Source organism: Rhinopithecus bieti, unplaced genomic scaffold (assembly GCF_001698545.2).
Source record: "Rhinopithecus bieti isolate Rb0 unplaced genomic scaffold, ASM169854v2 scaffold_11488, whole genome shotgun sequence".
In the NCBI taxonomy this organism is placed as follows: domain Eukaryota; kingdom Metazoa; phylum Chordata; class Mammalia; order Primates; family Cercopithecidae; genus Rhinopithecus; species Rhinopithecus bieti.
Window position 1 is genome coordinate 729,395 of NW_016806879.1, and position 20,175 is coordinate 749,569.

Below are 20,175 nucleotides of genomic sequence, written 5' to 3' on the forward strand. Positions count from 1 at the left end.
AATGGAAAGGTAACACTGATACAATAAACTAATTTTAAAAGAAAAATAAAATTGGAAGAATTATATTACCAGATTTTAATACTTATTACAAAGCTATAGTCATCTTGATTTATGTGGTATTGGCAAAAGGAGAGATGTACAGATCAATGGGAGAAAATAAAAAGTCTAGAAATAGACCCATACCAATGTGGCTAACTCCTGACAAAGATATAAAAGAAATTCAGCAGAGAAAGGATAGTCTTTCCAACAAATGGTGCTGGAACAATTAGACATCCATCCATATGCTCCTAAACACAAACAAAAAACATAAACTTCATACTTAAAAAAAAGTTAACTCAAAATAGATCACAAATCTAAATGTAACATGTAAAATAAAAAACATTTAGAAGAAAACAAAGGAGAATTAGGACCTAGGACTAGACAATGGTTTCTTAGACATGACAAAAAAACACACTCTATTTTTAAAATGTAATTAATTGGACTTCATCAAATTGAAATTTTTGTCCTGTGAAAAGCACTGGTAAGTAAACAAAAAGCTGGGCTAGGCATGGCAGCTCACACCTACAATCTCAGCACTTTGGGAGGCCAAGGCAGAAGGATCGCTTCAGACCAGGAGTTTGAGACCAGCCTGGCCAACGTAGCAAGACCCCATCTCTACAAAAAAAATTTTTTAAAAAGACAAGCTACAGATTGGGAGAAAATACTGCAAAGCATATATGTGACAACATATTTGTATCCATAATATGTAAAGATTCTTAAACCCAACGGTAACATAACAATCCAATTTTAAGATGAACAAAAGATTTGAACTCTTCACCAAAGATATACAGATGACAGAAATGTACATGAAAAGATGTTCACCATCAGCCATTAGGGAAATTCAAATTAAAGCCATGATTCGATATCCGTACACACCTATTTGCATGGCTAAAATAAGAAACAGACAATACCAAGTGCTGATAAATATGCAGACCAATTGCAATGACCTTTCTGCTGAATAATAACTTTTTCTTAAACACACTATATAAAGATGCTTTAAGTGATATTTTGATATTGTGGTTTTAGACAGACACACTCGCCAGTTTACTCAGTACAAGCGTCTAGTCAGAGAATAGCGGGAAAAAATTTGAACTGCACAACATATTTAAACAAACCATAAAACGCTTTTCTTGGCATGGGTAGAAACTTCCAGACTTCCATCTATTGTGTTCACTATTTCCTCATTTTTAAAAGTATTCTTGGATTTAGGCTTTATTTTGTCCTTAAGCAGAACTTCTGTAAAAGTTCAAATAGTAAACATTTTCAGCTTTGCATGGATGGGCCTCTGCTGCACAACTGAACACTGCCCTCAGAGCAGAGCCACTGGAGACAACCGGTAAAGAAATGGGCATTTCCATTGCTTGTGTTTCGATAAAACTTTAAAGAACTGACTGCAGCTGGATTTGGCCCACAGGCCATAGTTTGGCAACCCCAGGCTAGAGTAGCAGATGTATACATTCAGAAGGCAGCAGCAGACAGCTCACAGGCAGGACCACAGCCAGCTTTCATCAGCGCTAAGCATTTAATTAGCAGCTGCCTGGTTTTGCTGGGGAAATATCTCGCTGCTTGCAAGCACTGGTCCCAAGGTGGTCTCAAGGGATATCCCTTTTCTACTCAGACCTCATGCTTCACCAGCACACAGATGTTCTCAAGTCCATTTGTACCTGTGCAGCAAGGGTGGAGCCTGGGGAATAGAGAGGGTAGGGGACTAAGTGGCAGGGCTGTGTCAAGACACAGGTCTTTCCCAATGAGCAAGTTTCCCGTTACAAACAGGGAGCACCCAAAAAAAAAGGAAGGAGCTCCACCTGCCCCATTGTGACAGTAACTGAAGTGTTCCTCAGGGGTTATCCAGGCAGTGGAACCACCCACTGCAGCAGCATCTCTGAGGGCGGGCATCTGCACCCGGTGATTCTGAGGCACACCGCACGTGATGGAACAGTACCTTGGTCCTGCAGGCCACCGGTGGCCCAAGACACACAGCTACAGGGCCAGGGCTGAGGCGCCCAGTCTTCACGGTATCAACAGCAGGCTTGAAGGAACATACTTTATTAATCTACCTCCCAAACACTAAAATGCCAAAGACTAAAACGCTAACATTCAGCTAAATTAAAACAACTATTTACAGAGCACTGTCTGCAGGTCATGTGGGGCTGGGCCCAGTTCTTCCCTACCCACCCACCCCGCCCATCCTCCAAACAGGCCTGGGGCCACCTGCCACCTGCAGCAGAAACACCCAGCACAGAGGACGTTTATATACACCTGGCCGAGCCCTCCACGATGGCATGCCAAGAAGGAGGTCAACAGACCAAGACAGAGACCGACAGACAGAGAGATACAGACAGGAGGTGAGGCTGCTAAGAAAGATGCAGGCCAGCCTCAGTGCTTCTTCAGGCTGTAGGCCAGGCTGCTGGGGACCCTGGCGCCTGGCAGAGGCGGGGAGTTCCAGACAGCAGAGCTGGTGCGCTTGTGATAGCGAGGCTTGCTCTTCCTGAAGATATCCTCCAAGTCCAGCGGGAGAATGGCTCCAAAGAGCTCCGGAAGGTTCGGCGGGTGGTAGTACTGGTGAATGATGGCCTGGCTGAGCGGGGTGCCTACCGGAGACGACAGACCAGACACTGCCTTGGGGCTCTCCATGAACCTCCCCATCCCCTGGCCCCCAAAGAGCCCTGTCACCCTCTCCAACCTCCCTACAGAGAGCTCTGTCACCCTCTTCAGCCCTGCCCCTGCCTGTACCACCATCAAACCCAGAGAACGCCCTTGTGTCACATCCTTCCTACCGTCCTCTGGCAGCTTAACCTGTACAAAGCCCTCGAGAGCTTGCATGAGACAGGCACTCCTTGAACCTGTCCCGACCACCACCTGGGAGGCAGGTTCTGTATTCTCCCATTCAGCAGATTTGCCTAAAGGCATACAGCTAACAATGGCAGAGCCTATGTTTGAAGACAAGCCAAGTTCGAGAGCTTAAGCATAGGATGCCATCCTTGACCACCCTGGCCAGCTGCTTCTCACAGACCCCACAGGCCCTGGTGCAGTACTGAGGGGCCTCTGGGCAGTGGATGTGGGAGCGCACAGTCCTGACAACGGGGCTGAGGAAGACCCAGGGGATCAGGAGGCCAGACATGCACCAGCACTTGCTCAGCACCAGGTGCGGCTCTAAGGGCCAGCCCTGAGCTCACTCATGTCACTCTCAATACAACTCCTCAGCTGGGTCTTGTCATCACCCCCCTTTCACAGATGAGGAAACTATTTAAGGAAGCTGTTCAAAGTCACCTCCGATTAGGTGGCTTTGCAAGTGATCTGGCTCCTGCTCACTGCCATCTCCCAAACAACTTGACACTAGCAGTTAAGAGGCTTAAAGCACATGCCAGTCACTGTAGGGTTCAGATGAGGTGAAACTCACAAAAACAAGTTTTTGTGAGTTTTTGTGCAGAGTGCCTACCAGCTATGGGATTCCAGGCCCTTGCATCTGGGGCGTCTGCACCCTTCCCTGACTTCCAGTTCAGCAAACACTGCAAGGCACCCATGGTACCCACTGGTCCTATCTACTCTGGCAGCACCCACCGCTAGCACCTACCCTGCTCACTCAAGCTGGCCTTGCACTCAGGCCTGAGGCACTGCAGTCACGCTCACCCAGGTTCTTGTTTAATGTTGGGGCCTGTAAACTCCAGGTCAGATCCTACTCAAGTGCCTCATGCACTCCTCAGGGCCTTTCCTGCCTCCCCCAGCTGGCCAGAAGCCCCAGGCTCCAGCTTGGTGTTCTGCCTAAACCCTTTCCCATTCTAGCTCTGTCCCTGCCCCAGGTGGCTTACTTGGGTCCAAGTCTCTTCAGCCTTGCTGGATGTGACTCTAAGGAGGGGCCCAGTCCAAGTTGGGACACCCAGCAGCATATGCTGTGCCGAGGCCAGCGCAATTTCATATATTTTTTTGAGAACAAAGGAACCCAACCTCATAGGTCTGGTCCTCAGGAAAGCACAGTGACCATAGGGTGCCCGACTCTCCCCGGGGGACATGCATGCCCCAGGCCAGAGCCTCGAGCCGCCAACTCAAGCACACAGCAGCCTCCCAACACCATAGCAGCCAACTCACTATTTCCAGGGCCCTCAAGGTGAGGACCAGGGAGGGCCTGAGTCCCCCAGGGAGCTGTGGGCTTTGCTTACCTCGGGCCCAGTTGGGGATGGGCTTCCGGGGATGGGCCTCATCATCGGTGGAGTCGTCGCTATTCAGATCCATCCCGTAGTTATCTGGGTTGATCTTGGGAGGGGCCCTGTGCCCTTGCGGAGTCATCTGATATGAGGTACAAGCTGGAGACTGGAAAAACAAACATGGCCATCAGCTCCCTCCGCGGCATTCCAGTCTCTCACCACCGAGGAGCGCTGGGGCACTGCTCACCTCCTCCCATTTCACAGGAGAAACAAAAGGTGCAGGATCACTTTTTTTCTTTCTTTTTTTGAGACAGAATCTCACTGTCGCCCAGACTGGAGTGCAGTGGTGTGATCTCGGCTCACTGCAACCTCCACCTCCCAGGTTCAAGAGATTCTCATGCCTCAGCTTTCCCAAGTAGCTGGATTACAGGTGTGTAGCACCACACCCGGCTAATTTTTTGTATGTTTAGTAAGGGACTGGGTTTCACTATGTTGACCAGGCTGGTCTCGAACTCGTGACCTCAAGTAATCCGCCCACTTTGGCCTTCCAATATGCTGGGATTACAGGCGAGAACGACTGCATCAGGCCTACTTTTTAATTTTAAAAAGTCACAGAACACACACTACTCTGTGTCCCCTTTTTTCATGCTAAGGTATACTGCAAACTTTCTTCCAGGCCAGTGTGTCTAGAATCCTCCTGGGAACCGCTCAGGAGACTCCAGGATTTGCAACTTAACCATCCATCACTGACAGATACCATACTAACCTCCAAGTTTTCCGCATCTTAACTGTGCTGCAGTGAAAACATTATGTTTTGTTTGGTAACAGCACTGAAGTGAAAATAGATCAAATGCTCATCAAGAGGAGCCAGCTGAATTCCAGCACCATGAAGGTACACGGCCCTCAAAACTAAGAAATGTACCTGTGCTGAAACAGGCAGATGTCTACAATATGCCGAGCGAAAAAAAAACCGTGGGGGTGAGGGGGCTGGAAATCAAGCCACCAAATGGTATGTGTCCATTTTAAATATGTGTGTATATGGGTGACAAAGAGAGACAGAGAATATCTGTGTGTGTTAAAAGGGTTACATATGCAAAACTCTAGAAGGATATACAATGGGCTTAGTAGAGTTTTCCTGAGGGTCCCTTTTCTTAAAACTTTATACTCTTTTATAAGGTTTATTTCCTTTTTATCCCCCACTTCAACAAATTCTACTTTTAGAATAACAAAGAATACAAAAAATAGTAAAAACAATTGGGCCAAGTGTATCTGTCCTTTTCCTTAGGGGCCTAACTAACATAGCCTGTGCCTCCAGCTACTGGGAAGAGAATAATCAGACTCCACCCCTCCGCCCAAGGGCTTCTCCACTGGGGCCCAGGCTGTACCTGCACATCCACAGTCACATTCAGGGCCCTGCTGGCCCCTGCTGCCTCCTTGGCTTTCTTCTCTTGCTCCTCCTGCAGCTGCCGCTCAGCCAGACGCTGCTGCTCTTCCTGGAACCCAGGTGGCAATGGGGTGTTAGGGAGCTGTGCAGGTGCCCTTCCCTCCCCTCCCTTTCCTTCCCCTCCCTAGGCAGCCCCTGCCGCGGGAGTCTAGACCAGCCCACAGCTCAGGGCAGACCCCAGGGGAGCCCGCAACCCAGCTCCCCTCACCTTCTTCTTCTTCTCCTCCAGTTCCCTCTGCAGCCGCTCCTTCTGCAGCCGCAGGGCCTTCTCCCGCTCCTGCAGCTCCCTGAGGACCCAGCAAGAGCCTGTTAGGACAGGAAGTGGCGCCCCAGGCCAAGCCCTGCTCCCATCCCTGCTGGGGAAGCCAGCCCAGCCAGCAGGACACACCTTAGACGGTGGGACTGCCGAACGGGCAACCAGCTTAGAGCCAAGAGCTGCGCTTTTGCCCCAGAGGCTAGAAGTGTGCACACCTGAGGGTGCAGGGAACACAAGCTGAAGCCCAACATTTGGCCCCCACTTTTCCCTGTAACTTTAGGTCTCTGAGCCTCATAATACTTTTATACAATGGAGACCAGAACACATCTCCTCCTGGGTCAACACAAGAATCAAATGGGTTGATCCACAATACCCCTAATTATCCTAACCCTCAGGGCAGACACCGGCTCCAAGCATGAACAAGGGGCTGTGGATGAGTTCTGGAGTCACCTCCACAACACACTGGCTCATGACTTTGAACACGTCATTTAACCTCTCTGGACCTGTTTCTCCCTGTGTGAAGTGGAGCTGATGGCTCCCATGCCACCATGGGCTTCAGTTGAGGACTAAACAAGGAAACAGGTGTAAAGCATGCAGCTGGGGTAACCCACCAAAGCTGCCGACACTGTGACTATCACACCGCCATCCTCAAAGCCCCCCTGCCCTGCCCAGCACCCTGCAATTCTCAAACCACGTTGGCTGTACCCTACGCCTTCCCAGACTCTGACCAGAGGACCACGGACAGCTTTGTCCCCATCAAGCAGCCCTGACGCAGTGCAGCGCTCTGGCTGTGACTTCTCACTTCTCTGATAAGTCTGAAGCCACCCACAAAGACGGACACGGAAAAAAAGTGCTGCCCGGTGTTTCCCAGGAGGTAGAGAGGGAGACGGAACAGCTACGGGGCCTGCGTGTCTCACACACACGAGCCTTGTGCTCTATTGCGTGCACAGACGCGGGATCCCACGTATCTCCTGACCAACTGTGAGTGTGGCTTTTCCTCCTTGGCATCCCCACGACTCTCAGAACAACCAGGCTCAGGACGGGCCCTGGACAAACGCCTGTAAAACTAAACATGTCTGTTGTACAGAGACCACTGCATCTGCACAGCTGGAAGATCTCAGGGCTCCTGGGTCCACGGTTCCCAAGGCAGGGGAATAGTCTGAAAATACCTGAGTTATCGTCCTCACCAGGGGAGATATATTTAGTGGGGACAGGGGCCAAGGATGCCAAACATCCTGCAATGTAACACAAAGATCTCTCCTGCCCAAAATGCCCATGGTGGCCCTGCTGAGAAATACCAGCTCATCCTCTGAGCACCACACCTGCCAGTTACAAAAAGACACCAAAGAGGTCAGCACACGCAGCTGGACACAGAACCAAGCCAAGCCCTAAGCAAGCCCACCCATCACTCCTTGGATCTCCCATAGCCAATGGGGAGTGTATTCAGGTGGACCACTAGCTGTAGGCCTCTGGGTTTGGTGCCAAGGAAACCACCTGCAAACCCTCGCATGCAGGTGGGGCTGTGTCCAGGCAAGGGCCACACCGTCTCTCTTCTACACACACGCAGGGCAGGCAGCGGGCCAGCAGGTCCCTCACCTCTCGGCCTGGAGCCGCTCCTGCTCCCGCCGACGCTCCTGCTCTGCCAGCTGCCGCTCCTGCTCGCGCCGCTCCTGCTCCCGCTGCTCCGCCAGCCGCTTAGCCTCAGCCGCCTTCCGCAGCCGCTCCTGCTCCTCCTCCTTCTTCTTCTGCAGCAGCTCTTGGTGCCGCCGCTCTTCCTCCTCCTAAAACGGAGAGCAAGGTCGGGTGCTGTGGCTGGGCCAGGGCCAGAGGCAGGACAGCAGCCCCACTCCCCCGAAGCCCAGGTGCCCCTCATATCAGCCACCGGCACGGACAACACAGGAATGGTGCCGGGGACATCCCGAGCAAGGCTCTGCCAGAACCACCAGCAGCAGCCTGCAAAGGCATCTCGTGACAGCCGCTGCTGCTGTAGATTTAGCAGAAAGGAACCTCGGAGCCAAACGCGCTAGCTCTGAAACAACGGGCAAGCATTCAAACCCTCTGGCCTGTTTCCTCGTCTATAAAATGGAGACCGCAGTTATTCCTACACTTCATGGGGTTGCTGGATTTATATGCACAACACACTTAGAACAGTGCTTAGCACACAGTAAATACCTGACCTTGGTGACTAGTCAATAAGCCCTAATGATGGATTTGCCTTCTCTAGAGCCCTAAGACTGACTGGGACGAGCTGGGCCCTCACTCTTATAGGCAGAACAGTCAGGGAATGGACCATAACAGCAATTGTATAGAACGCTCAGCAGGCGTCAGACCCTACTGAGCACTTTAGACATTAACACATTTAACCCTGTTACTCGAAGGTATGGAAGCAGAGAGGTCAAGCAGCCTGCACGAGGTCGCACAGCTAATAAATGGCAGAGTTGAGATAGGCAGTCTGGCTCCAAGTATGAGCACTTAACCCTCAAACTACTGCTGCTACAGAAGATGAGAGGCAGGTTCTGGTCACCATCCCTGCCCTGGAGGCTTCTGGGAAACCTCCTTCTTGGCATGAAGCAACAAGATGGTCTGGGTCAACCCCACAAGGCGGGGTGTGGCCAATAGGGCCCCATGGTGCTGAGACGGTGCCCACCCCGCCCACCTCCTCCCTGAGGCCCACCTGCGCTCGCACCTGCTGCAGCCACCTGAGCCTGCGCGCCTCCTCCTCCTGCTTCCTGCGCGCCTCCACCTCCTCCATCTTCTTGGCCGCCGCCTTTTTCTTGGCCTTCTCCTCCGCCAGCCGCTCCTCCTTGGCCTGCAGAGCCCACCCACACATGCCCATTGGAGCACCCACATCCAATCCTGCAGAGTGGGGCCCAGGACTCTGCGTGACAGGCCCCACCTGCCCCTGCACACCCGGCTTGTTCCCACCGCCCAGCGAGGACACCAGAAGCCGGTCCTGCCTGAGTGTCAGACCCGACTCACAAAGGGCTGCCAGGGAAGCCCTCGGCTGAGCTCAGAGCGGACTCCAGGGCCTGTGAGGCAGGCAGGAGTTGGGTACAGGGGTTCAGTGACAAATCAGCGATTTCCTGAGGGGTCCAGTCCTAACCCGTGGGCTAAGTCTGAATTGCCTGGGTCCCCCAGAGCCCAGGCTCCCACCTTCTCAGTCTTCTCGTCGATCTGAGCAAACTTCTGCTCAATCTGCTTCTTCTTCTCCTCCTTCATCTGCTCCACCCGCTCGCGGGCCTGCAGCACCTTGCGGAGGCGTTCCTCACGCTTCCTGCGGGGCACAGGACAGTCAGGGGGAGCCCCGCCAAGGCTGGGGCAGGCCACGGTCCAGGGAGCCAGGCCACTTACAGCTTCACCTCCTCCAGCCGCCGCCGCTTGTCCTCCTCCACCTTCTGCCTGCGCAGCTGTTCGGCCTCCTCCTTCCGCCGCAGGTTCTCCAGGCGCTGCCGCTCCTTCTCCTGGGGTGGCGGGGAGCGAGGGAGATGGGACATGAGCAAGGACAACCCCCCACCCAGCCCCAAAAGCTGCCCACAGTCCCCAGCAGCCTGCGGCCACGTGGGTGGCAGTGTCAGAGTGCTTCTTAGGCAGAGGTATCCCCAACGTGGCCCCAACAGCACCCAGGCCAAGACCCGCAGCTCCCGTCTTTCCTCGCAGGAGCACTCAGCTGCCTCACAAGGGCCTGAGCCACAGTGCCCTCAACTGAGCCCTGCCAGGTTTTGTGCAGCACGAAAGTCAGGCTCCAAATAGGATTTATGTGCTGATGACAACTATATAAACTGTGCATTGAAAACGAAAATGAAGGATGAGCTTGGAAGGGTGAGGAGCAGAAAGGCAGCTCTCCCAGTCACGGTGAATGTTGCAGTAAGGGGATGGTGCAGACGCAAGGGTTAACTTACTACTATCATGCTTTATAACATCCACACTATGGATACATATTTTTTTGTCTATATCAACTATTTCATAATAGTTGAAAAAAATAAAAGGAAATATTGTCAAAGGCTAACAGAGGTTACTATAGTCTAGTGAGACGGATTAGGGATGGTATTAATTTTCTTTTATTTTCCAGACTTCCTGTGGCACGGCTATGCTTTTTTTTTGGAGACAGAGTCTGCTCTGTCACCCAGGCTGGAGTGCAATGGCCCGATCTCGGCTCACTGCAACCTCCACCTCCCAGGTTCAAGCGATTCTCGCGCCTCAGCCTCCCAAGCAGCTGGAGCTACAGGCATGTGCCACCACACCCAGCTAATTTTTATATTTTTAGTAGAGGCGGGGTTTCACTATGTTGGCCAGGCTGGTCCTGAACTCCTGACCTCAAGGGATCCACCCGCCTTAGCCTCCCAAAGTGCTGGGATTACAGGCGTAAGCCACTATGCCCAGCTGGCTACGTTCAGTTTTAAGGCAACTTTTAAAAAGTACTCGTTGGCTGAAAAGCTGATTGATGCTGGCACCCCCTCCAGGGCAGACACAGAAAGCCCCAGGGACGTAGCCACAGCAATGGGCAGCCAGCAGGGATGGGCAGGGGCTCTAAGCCCTCCCTGGCCAAGGACAAGGCTGGTGCTTTCCCCTTGAACAGTCTGGGGCTGGGTGGAGGCAGGGACCCAGAGTGAAGCCCATGCCCGTCACCCCACCCTGGCTCCCAGTGTAGACTCCCACCTTTGGACACAGTGTCCAATAGTGACCCGCTCTTCCTGTACTGGTTACTATTGATTTCTCCTTGGCTTCTGAGCCTAACTGGAGGAGTACTCTCACCTAGAAATCTGGCTCCAAGGTAATACCATCCTCCCAAAGGCGGAGAGAAGGATCCCAGTAACAGGTAAGATGGAGTAGACACACTCCACCTCTCTCTCCCACTGAACACAGCTACAAAACCTGGATAGAATGCAAGGAGCGGCTACTTGAGGCCTCTAAAACTAAAGAGGAGCAGGCAGATGGGGAAGAAGACCAGACTTGGAAGCACCAGCCAACCAGCAGTGAGTTCCCCATTGTTTTCCTCCAGCCTAACTCAATACAGCCTGGAACTCCAAAGGAGTCGTTGGGGCATGGAGAGAAAGAATTCTAGTCGACTCAAGCAGCAGAAAGGGAGTATCTAATGCTCAGAGAAGGCAGAAACCCCATTTTTGTTTTTTCTCTTTTCTTCTTTGCCTTGTGCCCCAGCCCACAAGCAGTCCTACGGCAACCAGGGGCAGCAGCAGTTAAAGAAAGCTGCCAAGTCAAAATTCGAGGGAGGAGCTGTGAACCCAAAAGTGTGAGCCAAACCCTGCGTGTTGCTCTTCTGTCTGTGCCCCTGCCAGGTGACCCTGGACAGAGAAAGCTGCCGAGTCAAAACTCAAAGGAGGAGCTGTGATCCCAAAAGTGTGGGCCAAATCCTGTGTGTTTTTCTTTCTCTGTCCCCCTGGCAGGTGGCCCTGGACACAGTCGTAGAAGCACACAAAGCAGAACAAGGTAACTAAAGCACCAGCTTCCCAGCTGGAGGACAGAAAAGAGAGCCCCAGAGGAGATCAGGAAAATGATACTGCAGGTAATTGACAAACAAATAGGCTCAGCAACAAGCTGCAGATGCTAGGATCCGACCCTAATTATCACACCAAAGGCTGAGAACTAAACTAACAGACCACTTTCCAGGTCCCAGGCTGACTGCTGACTGGCACACACCTGGGAAGAGTCCAAACAGCACTGCCATCTTCAAAATCGGGACTAATATTGGAACCACAGTCCCCAGAAGGCAGATGGGAACCTGCAGCCTAAACCTAACCAGGTCAATTGCTGCTAAATTGCAATGCTGAGAAAATATCAACATTGTCCATAGATTTAAACAAGACCGAGAGGCTGGTAAGCATAATGTTCAGGATGCAGTCCAAAAGGACTCCATAGGCCCCTGGTCTCCTAACTATGCACTGTCCCCACCCACTAGATGCCCTGTGCAGGGACCTGGGATCCCCAAAGCAGGAAAGAGCCACTTTCTGGTCTTCTCTATCACCCCGTGAAACCTGCAGGGCCCTAATCAGTCTGGGTGGGGCACAGGTGGTAAGGCCACTGGAAGGTATACTGTCAGTCACCCTCTCCAACAAGAGGGGAACAGGCCTCCATGGGGAGAAGCCAGTTCAGGGCCCACCTGGCCAGCTGCTGGGAAGCCCCTCCTACCTGCCGAGGCCCTCAGCTGGAGGCAGAAGCCCTCCTGGCTGTCACAGGTGTCCCTGTGTAACTGCAGAGGATTCTTCAGAAGGCTTACAGGAACTAAAGGAATGAGGCGGCTGTGGCCTTGGCAAATGGCATGGGGAGCTGGGGCTGAGGGTTAAGCATGTCCCCATCCGAAGGTCCTTGCTCAGAAGCCAGCCTGGCTCAGCTCAGTTCTGAGGTGTCTGAGAAGAGAACAGCTTCTGTGACTTGTTTCTAGATGCTACCACTCACTGTTCTGCTGTCACCCAGCACAGCAAGACCCGGCCTTCCACCTCAGCTCAGACCCACACTTGCCCTCCCCCGTCATCCCACTGCCTCAAGGCTACTGCTCAGGTCTGTGAACCAATAAATCTCAGTGGCTCTGGGGACCACAGACAACCGGTCTGTTCTCTTCAAAGACCTACAGACCCTGAGGAGGCCTGGTGCTGGGGAGGAGGGAGGGAGATGGCTGTGGGGAACACGTCAAGCTGTAGCCCTGGTGAAAAGCCGCACCCCTTCGCTTCCTCCTAGGAGCAGAGTCAAGGGCAGGGAGGGCAGAGAAGGACGCTGGGGCCCAGAACTGCTGGGCGCCTCCAGCCAGCGCACCCCTCACCGTCCCACGCTCTTCCTAAGGCTCCCCTCCCGCTTACGATGTTAGTGCATCTACAGGTGCTGTCAGCTACGCAGGGAAGGGGCTACAGCGGGTAAGTGCTAGGTGGGGCGAGGTTACCGACAGGAAAAGGCTTTACTTACGACGAAGCTGCACTGTGGAGAGGAGACAAGGGAAAAGGCAAGAGTTAATGCCAGGCCAGGGGACGTCCTGCCAGGCAGGCCACATGCCCAGCTGTGCCAGCAAGTGTGCGTGGGGACTGCCCTCCTGCCAGCAGCACCCCCACCGCCTCTCCTGTCACCCAACCCTCACCCCAACAGTGGAGGTGTCCACAAGTACCCCTCACCTTAACCACACAGATCTCCAGGGCTCACACTGAGCCGGCCGAGCCTCCAGGCTGCAGTCCGGAGCCCACAAGGTCAAGTGCAGGACAGTGCCCCCAGAGGTCAAGGCAGCTGGTGGCCACAGAGGCTTCAGCTGGCCCCTAACAGTGCCAGGCCACACCTGCCTCCGCCCAGGCTCACACTACTCCCAGTATCTTAGGGGACAGACTGGACCTTCAGCCACACTGCCTGGCTCCCACAAAGCCCGACCTGGGCACAGGCCCCTTACCTTGGGGTCCACGCGCAGGGGAGTGTTGCGCTTAATAAAGGACTTCATGGCGCTGTGGGGGGCTGAGGTCGGGGTCATGAGCATCTGGTTCCTCTGCACCGTGTGCAGAAAGGTCCGGAGGGGCCGCACCACCTGCAGACGAGGACCAGGGTCAGGAGTGGGCAGGCAGGGCAGGGTACCGATGGGGGTCAGGGCTCTAGGGCAGGGCAGGCGCCTGGCTCACCTTGCTGGTCGGGCAGGGTGAGGAAGGGGTCTTGCTCCTGGGGGGCTGCAGCTCCTCATCCTCCAGGTGCTGCTCCTCGTCCAGCTCACTCACCGCCTGCTTGTAGCTGCGCTTCCTCCTGGCAAGGCGCGGGTGGCGGCATCACAGGGCAGCCCGCCACAGCCCATCGAAAGTCACCTCAGTGAACAATACCGGGCCCAGGCCACCGGCCTCTAGGCTGAAAGAGGCTGCAGAGCCTAACCAACCCTCTGCTGCCCACTCAGAGGAAGGGAGGTGAACAGTCCAAGGTCACATGGCCAGGAGACCACCCTCAGACGGGGCCAACAATCGGTTTGCCCTATTCCCAGGCTGGCGCTCATCCACAGCATGGAGCCGCCTCCTTGGTTAAGTCTCAACACCAGGCCACACCCCAGCAGAGAGGCTCTGAAGCCCCTGAGCACACCTCCACCCTCCCTGAGCAAGGACACAAGACCATGCCCTCCGGGGCCCTCAGAGTGACCCACACATCCCTTCCCTCATGCAAACCTGGCACTCTGCGGTGGCTCTCTGGGTCCATCTGTTTGGTCTGTCTTGGCCTCTGTGAAAACAGCAATTTCAGCAAGGCTGCAGAAATGATGGCGGCGGCAAGGTAGGAATGGGAGCCTAGGGGGAAGGGGTCCCTGGGCAGCAGCCTTGGCAGTGGGCAAGGCTCCCTTCCTGGCAGCTCTGGGATGGCCAAATGCAGACATAACAGCCTTAACCCTGACTAGCCTTGAGGAATCTACAGATGCCAGGGCCTGGCTACGCGGAGCTCATGAAACCCTCCCCCGCCAGTGCCTGGCTCTATGGTAGGCAAGGCAGGGCGGGATGGTCCTGTCGAGGCGGCAGCCCCCGACGTGCCCCACCCACCTCTGACACTAAGAACAGCGTGTGGACACCTTGTAGAAGCAGGAGCTCTAAGCCCCTTGTGCAGCTTCTAAATTCCACCCCTCCTGGGCCATGCGGCTGGTGTGGCCATGACAGGAGGAGGGGGTGGCTCCGGCTGCAGGGTCAACATGCGGGGTGTAGAGTCAGTATGTTTTGTTTCACTGCTAGGAGAAAGTGCACGTGACTCCAAAAGTTCCTCGCAGCAGCCCTGAGGGCTATGAGGCTGGCATGACCATTGTCCCTGACCACGTCATAAAGAGGAGGAGGCCATGTTCAAGATCTCATAGCTATAGTGCACTTCCCACCAGAGAGAAGCACCCTTCTCAGGGAGATGTGAGCAGGACCCCGGGACACTCCCAAACCCACTGTTCTCCAGCCCTCTTTGGACAGGGATGGACCTACAAAGGTCAGAAAGGAGCTGGCAGCAGAGGCAAAGCAGGAGGCCAGGTGGGTGTTCAATTCCCAGCCCACGGCTCTTCCCACTGGGCCCTGGAGTCGAGGTCAAGGCCTTACCTGGCCTCTTCATATCCGTACCCCAATGCAGCCCCTTCCCCTGCTTCCTGTCCCAACCAGCCACAGCCCCCCATGCAGCACTCCGTGACAGCTCCAGCCCAACAGTGGGAGCTGAAGCCTACAGACTCAAAAGAGATCTCTGCACCCCCAGGTTTCATTTCTCTTTAGCCTACTGGCCCAGAAAACAGGGCTTCCTTATCCCCAGAGAGAAGGTCAGGCCAAGGCCACCAAGGCCCGCTGTGGCTCTGGGCACTACAAGCGGCAGGTCAGGAAGCCTCACCTTGCTGCCCTGCAGGGGGTGTTTCCGGGCTGCTGGCTGCAGGCTTCGAGTTGGGTGTGCTATTGGCAATCTCCGTGTCACTGCGGGGACACGAGTTATTTCCGTTGTTCCCAGGGACCTGTGGAAAGAACCAAGGCTTTAGGGATCTCAATCTGGAACCCAAGGCCCAGGATGGCCGCAGGGCAGAGCAGGAGCTCCAGAGGTGAGTCCTCCCTTCCCCAGGCAGCCGCCTTACCTCTGGCTCAGCTGCCGCTACAGGCTCAGCCTCCTCAGGGGACTCCTGCTCAGGACTGAAAACAGAAGGGGGACTCTGTGAGGACTGCCCAGCTAATCCAAGCCCTCCCCCATAGGAAGTCCCTCTCCCACTCCAGGGATGGGGGACTCAAAATGTCAACACAAGGTACCCTGGCCAGGGCCACCAACCCACAGCCCCTGCGGGATGGGAGGATGGCAGCTCCAAGCCATGGCTCCGTGTGCAGACGAGGGATGTCAGCCTCAGAATGTGGCTTCATCTCCCAAGCACCCCACCACAGAGCTGACACAGAGCCCTGTCCTCAGTTCCACCTCCACCTCTTGGACCCAGGTGAGCTGCATCTCTTTTGTGGTCTGTTCTCCATTCACCATGGGGCCGGCAAGGCCAGCAGGTCTGCCCAGTCACCCTGTTTCCCCATCCCAAGAACAAACCCTCTGCTCTGCAGGAAGGAGGGAGGGGGCTGGTTTTAGTGATGGCAGGACACGGCCTCCAGGAAAAGGAGTCTGTGTCCTGGCCAGAAGCAGCACTGGATGTAATCCTGGAGCGCCACTATCCTACCCCACCCAGTCTGAATGGCAGCTGGCAGCTCCGCCTCACCCCCAACCTCTGGAGCTCACGCCCAGGGTCAGGTCTGGCCAGGCAACCAGCAACACCGACGGGCGCTGCAAGGAGACCAGGCGGCCAACACCCACGTCACTCACTGCCTGGTCAGACAGGGGAAACGGGCAGCCCCTGGGCAGTCAGGGATCAGTGGGGAAGGCTCAGCCCAGGAATTGCTTCCAGCCCTGGTGCTCACCTTGGCTCCCTGTCCTGGTGTGCCCTGCCCACCTGCAAAGCCCTGGAACTGAACTCACCCAACTTTTTCAGGCACCTCAACATTCAGAAGCCTCTCCAGGTAACTGTGACCTGAGGGGGAAAAGAAAGGCACAAAAGATGTCATCAGAAACCACATAGGTCCCACTCAAAGGGGTCCAGGGGACCAGGTTCCAGCAAGGTCCTGGCCACTGCTCCCATCATTAGCCTTGCCATGCCCAGGACCCTCCCCTCAGCACTCATCCTAGCGTCTTTATCGGAGTTCCTGGCTTCATGTCCCCTGCTGCTTCCCAGATGGTCTTCCCACGCCCATCTGGGTACGGCTGGGCACCCTCACTGGGCTGGGAATATCTTGAGAAGAGGGACAATGTCTGTTGCAGCTCCAGGCCCCAAACTCCCAGCATGGGGCCCAAGACAAAGCAGCTTATTCTGTCAACAAATATTCATCAAGTGCCTACAGTGTACTGGGACCTGGGCCAGGCCCCAGGGCCCCAACGGCGAGCAAAACAGAACCACTGTCTGGTCTAGATAACAATCATCAAATAGTCCCATCAACAACACCAGCATGGGCAATGATGGAACACAGCAGACAAATTTTTTTTCTTTTTTTTGAGATGGAGTCTCGCTCTGCTGCCCAGACTGGTGTGCAGTGGAACAACCTCAGCTCACTGCAACCACCACCTCCTAGGTTCAAGCGATTTCTGGCTAATTTTTGTATTTTTAGTAGAGACGGGCTTTCGCCATGTTGGCCAGGCTGGTTTCGAACTCCTGACCTCAAGTAATCCACCCGCCTAGGCCTCCCAAAGTGCTGGGATTACAAGTGTGAGCCACTGCGCCTGGTCCAGAGCAGAGAATTTTAAAAGCCTATGACGGGGGAACCTGAGCTGGTCTGGAGGAGTTGACAGACAAAGGAAGAGGAGGTCCAGGCCAGTGGTTCTCAGCTTGCATTCTCTGATCCCTGGATGTCCTTGAGACCCTTGGGGGATCCACGAGGTCATAACTAATCATGATACTAAAATCATGATACTAAAATGTTACTTTCCCCCTTTCACTGTGCTGACACTTGCCCTGAGGGCACAAGAGCAATGGGGAACAAACTGCTGAAGCCAGCATCAAACACTATCCTCAGACCACACACTCACAGGAAGGAGAGATGTCCAGTTTCACTGACGAATGTCCTTGATGAAGGTGTAAAAAGTACTGATTTTTTTTTTTTTTTTTTTTTTTTGAGACAGACTCTCACTCTGTCACTCAGGCTGAATGCAGTGACGCAATCTCAGCTCACTGCAACCTCCACCTCCTGGGTTCAAGTGATTCTTGTGCCTCAGCCTCCCAATTAGCTGGAATCACAGGCACGTACCACCACACCCAGCTAATTTTTTATATTTTTAGTAGAGACAGGGTTTCGCTATGTTGACCAGGCTGGTCTCGAACTCATCCTCAAGTGAACCACCTGCCTCAGCCTCCCAAAGTGCTGGGATTACAGGCGTGAGTCACCGCGCCTGCAAAAGTCCTAATTTTACTAAATCTAAACTCAAGTACATGCCATTTCTACTCTTCTGTGTGCTGAGGTGGGAAGTGTGCCGAATGCCTGTTGCTGCAAACCCAGCTCTCCGCGAAAAGCGCTCGTCTCTAAGCTGCCACCTGCACTAGCCACTTTTTCACCTGGAACACTATTATTATTTAAAAGAATGACTGACACACAATGGTTATTCCATGTTGGCTATCTGGAAGACATTTTCTCACAGGTCAATGAAGTGAATCCATCACAAAAATAGAACACCATGTGCTAACAATAATTTAAAAATTGAAACGAAAAGAATCCAAGAGTAGAATTTTGAAAAGCACGTATCCGCCACCAGCAGGGCCACAGCATCCTAATACCTAAGGACTTTTCTGATGAGGTTAGAAAACAAATGTGCTTTTTTAGGATATTATATAATGAAGGGTGTCAACACTTGGAAGACGTGCATAACCTGGTGAAGCAATATTTTCCAAATGATTGATGTATGTGGTTATGAAATCACACACATCTAAAAGATCCATTCAAAGTGTGGCTGGGCGTGGTGGCTCACTCCTGTAACCCCAGCACTCTGGGAAGCCGAGGCAGACAGATGATTTGAGATCAGGAGTTTGAGACCAGCCTGGCAACATGGTGAAACCCGTCTCTACTAAAAAAACAAAAATTCGCCAGGCGTCAGTGGGCGCCTGTAATTCCAGCTACTAGGGAGGCTGAGGCAAGAGAATTTCTTGAACCAGGAGGTGGACGTTGCAGTGAACCAAGATCATGCAACTACACTCCAGCCTGGGTGACACAGTGAGATTTCATCTTAAAAAAAAAAAAAAAAAAAACAAGGTGCAAGGTAGACCCCTATGGAACCAGCAACATGGTTTCAGACTCTACACCACAACAAACCTTGAAGAACTACCACTTCTTGCGCTGGTCCTGATAACAAAGAATATGCACAATTATCTGAAAAAGCTATGAAGATATTCCTCCCTTTCCCAACTACACGTCTGTGTGAGGCCAGATGTTCTTCAGCTACTTTTTTGTTTTTTTTTTTTTTGAGACAGAGTCTCACTCCGTCACCCAGGCGGGAGTGAAGTGGTGTGAATTCAGCTCACTGCAACCTCCACCTCCCGGTTTCCAGCAATCCTCCTGCCTCAGCCTCCCAAGTAGCTAGGACTACAGGCACACACCACCACGCCCAGATAATTTTTTGTATTTTTAGTAGAGATGCGGTTTCATCATGTTGGCCAAGATAGTCTCGATCTCTTGACCTCATGATCCGCCCGCCTCAGCCTCCCAATGTGCTGGGATTACAGGTGTGAGCCACCGCGCCCGGCCAGTTCTTCAGTTACTTTAACCCAAACAGCGCAATGCAACAACAGATCAAACACAGAATGAGGCTTCTTTAAAGTCACACAATAAAGAGATTTGCAAAATGTAGAATAATGCCAGTCTCCTCAGTACATTTTGTTTTGGAAAAGTTATTTTTTCATAAAAGTCTTTTTTTTTTTTTTTTTTTGAGGCGGAGTCTCGCTCTATCGCCCGGACTGGAGTGCAGTGGCCAGATCTCAGCTCACTGCAAGCTCCGCCTCCCGGGTTTACGCCATTCTCCTGCCTCAGCCTCCGGAGTAGCTGGGACTACAGGCGCCCGCCACCTCGCCCAGCTAGTTTTGTATTTTAGTAGAGACGGGGTTTCACCGTGTTAGCCAGGATGGTCTACGATCTCCTGACCTCGTGATCCGCCCGTCTCGGCCTCCCAAAGTGCTGGGATTACAGGCTTGAGCCACCGCGCCCGGCCCATAAAAAGTCTTAATGTAAACAGGTGATAGGCTTGGTACTTACATTTTGTAATGTCAAAATATTAAACAATATTTTTAAATCTTTAAAGTACTAAATATTCATATAAAAATATTAACTAAAATTTCAATACTTTTAAAATCCTGTTTTAATTTCTAATACAGTAACTATCAATAGATAAAACCTCATAATCGAAGCTTTTTTTTTCTTTTTAACAGAGTCTCACTCTGTCACCCGGGCTGGAATGCAGTGGCGCAATCTCAGCTCATTGCAGCCTCGACCTCCTGGGTTCAAGCAATCCTCTCACCTCAGTCTCCTGAGTAGCTGGGACTACAGGCACATGCCACCATACCTGGCTAATTTTTCCCATTTTGATAGAGTTGTCCAGGCTGTCAAAAGCTTTTTGAGGCTGAGGCTTAATCAGTAAAAACAGGAAGCCCGGGGCCCTCACCCTCAGCACTCACCCTGGCACCCTCACCACAGCTGCTAGCTTTATGTCCCCGGCTTCTTCCTAGCTGGGAGCATGCCTGTTCCCAGTGCCACTGGTCTGGGGAGAAGGAGGGCCAAGGCCGCGAGGCAGGAAAAAAAGAGGCTTTTTGGGGGAACAGAGAGAAGGTA

The 20,175-nt window shown here is 53.0% G+C and overlaps 1 protein-coding gene across 4 annotated transcripts in view; it reads right to left on the minus strand.

Moving 5' to 3' along the window:
- Positions 1 to 2,069: 2,069 nt before the first annotated feature.
- Positions 2,070 to 20,175, minus strand: part of INCENP (inner centromere protein) — a 28,393-nt gene continuing 10,287 nt past the window's right edge. Inside the window, exons 5-19 of one of the 4 annotated variants that reach the window (XM_017878387.1) lie at positions 16,292 to 16,343; positions 15,420 to 15,474; positions 15,185 to 15,302; positions 14,011 to 14,062; positions 13,486 to 13,603; positions 13,263 to 13,394; positions 12,794 to 12,805; positions 9,233 to 9,342; positions 9,035 to 9,155; positions 8,568 to 8,690; positions 7,478 to 7,662; positions 5,834 to 5,912; positions 5,567 to 5,674; positions 4,197 to 4,347; positions 2,070 to 2,630 (exon numbers count right to left, since the gene is read on the minus strand). In XM_017878387.1, coding sequence (XP_017733876.1) covers positions 2,416 to 2,630; positions 4,197 to 4,347; positions 5,567 to 5,674; positions 5,834 to 5,912; positions 7,478 to 7,662; positions 8,568 to 8,690; positions 9,035 to 9,155; positions 9,233 to 9,342; positions 12,794 to 12,805; positions 13,263 to 13,394; positions 13,486 to 13,603; positions 14,011 to 14,062; positions 15,185 to 15,302; positions 15,420 to 15,474; positions 16,292 to 16,343 — 1,631 coding nt within the window. In that variant the 3' untranslated portion in view covers positions 2,070 to 2,415. Of the gene's footprint in view, positions 2,631 to 4,196; positions 4,348 to 5,566; positions 5,675 to 5,833; positions 5,913 to 7,477; positions 7,663 to 8,555; positions 8,691 to 9,034; positions 9,156 to 9,232; positions 9,343 to 12,793; positions 12,806 to 13,262; positions 13,395 to 13,485; positions 13,604 to 14,010; positions 14,063 to 15,184; positions 15,303 to 15,419; positions 15,475 to 16,291; positions 16,344 to 20,175 lie in introns of all 4 variants that reach the window. The other 3 variants (XM_017878385.1, XM_017878389.1, XM_017878388.1) reach the window with 3 other exon arrangements.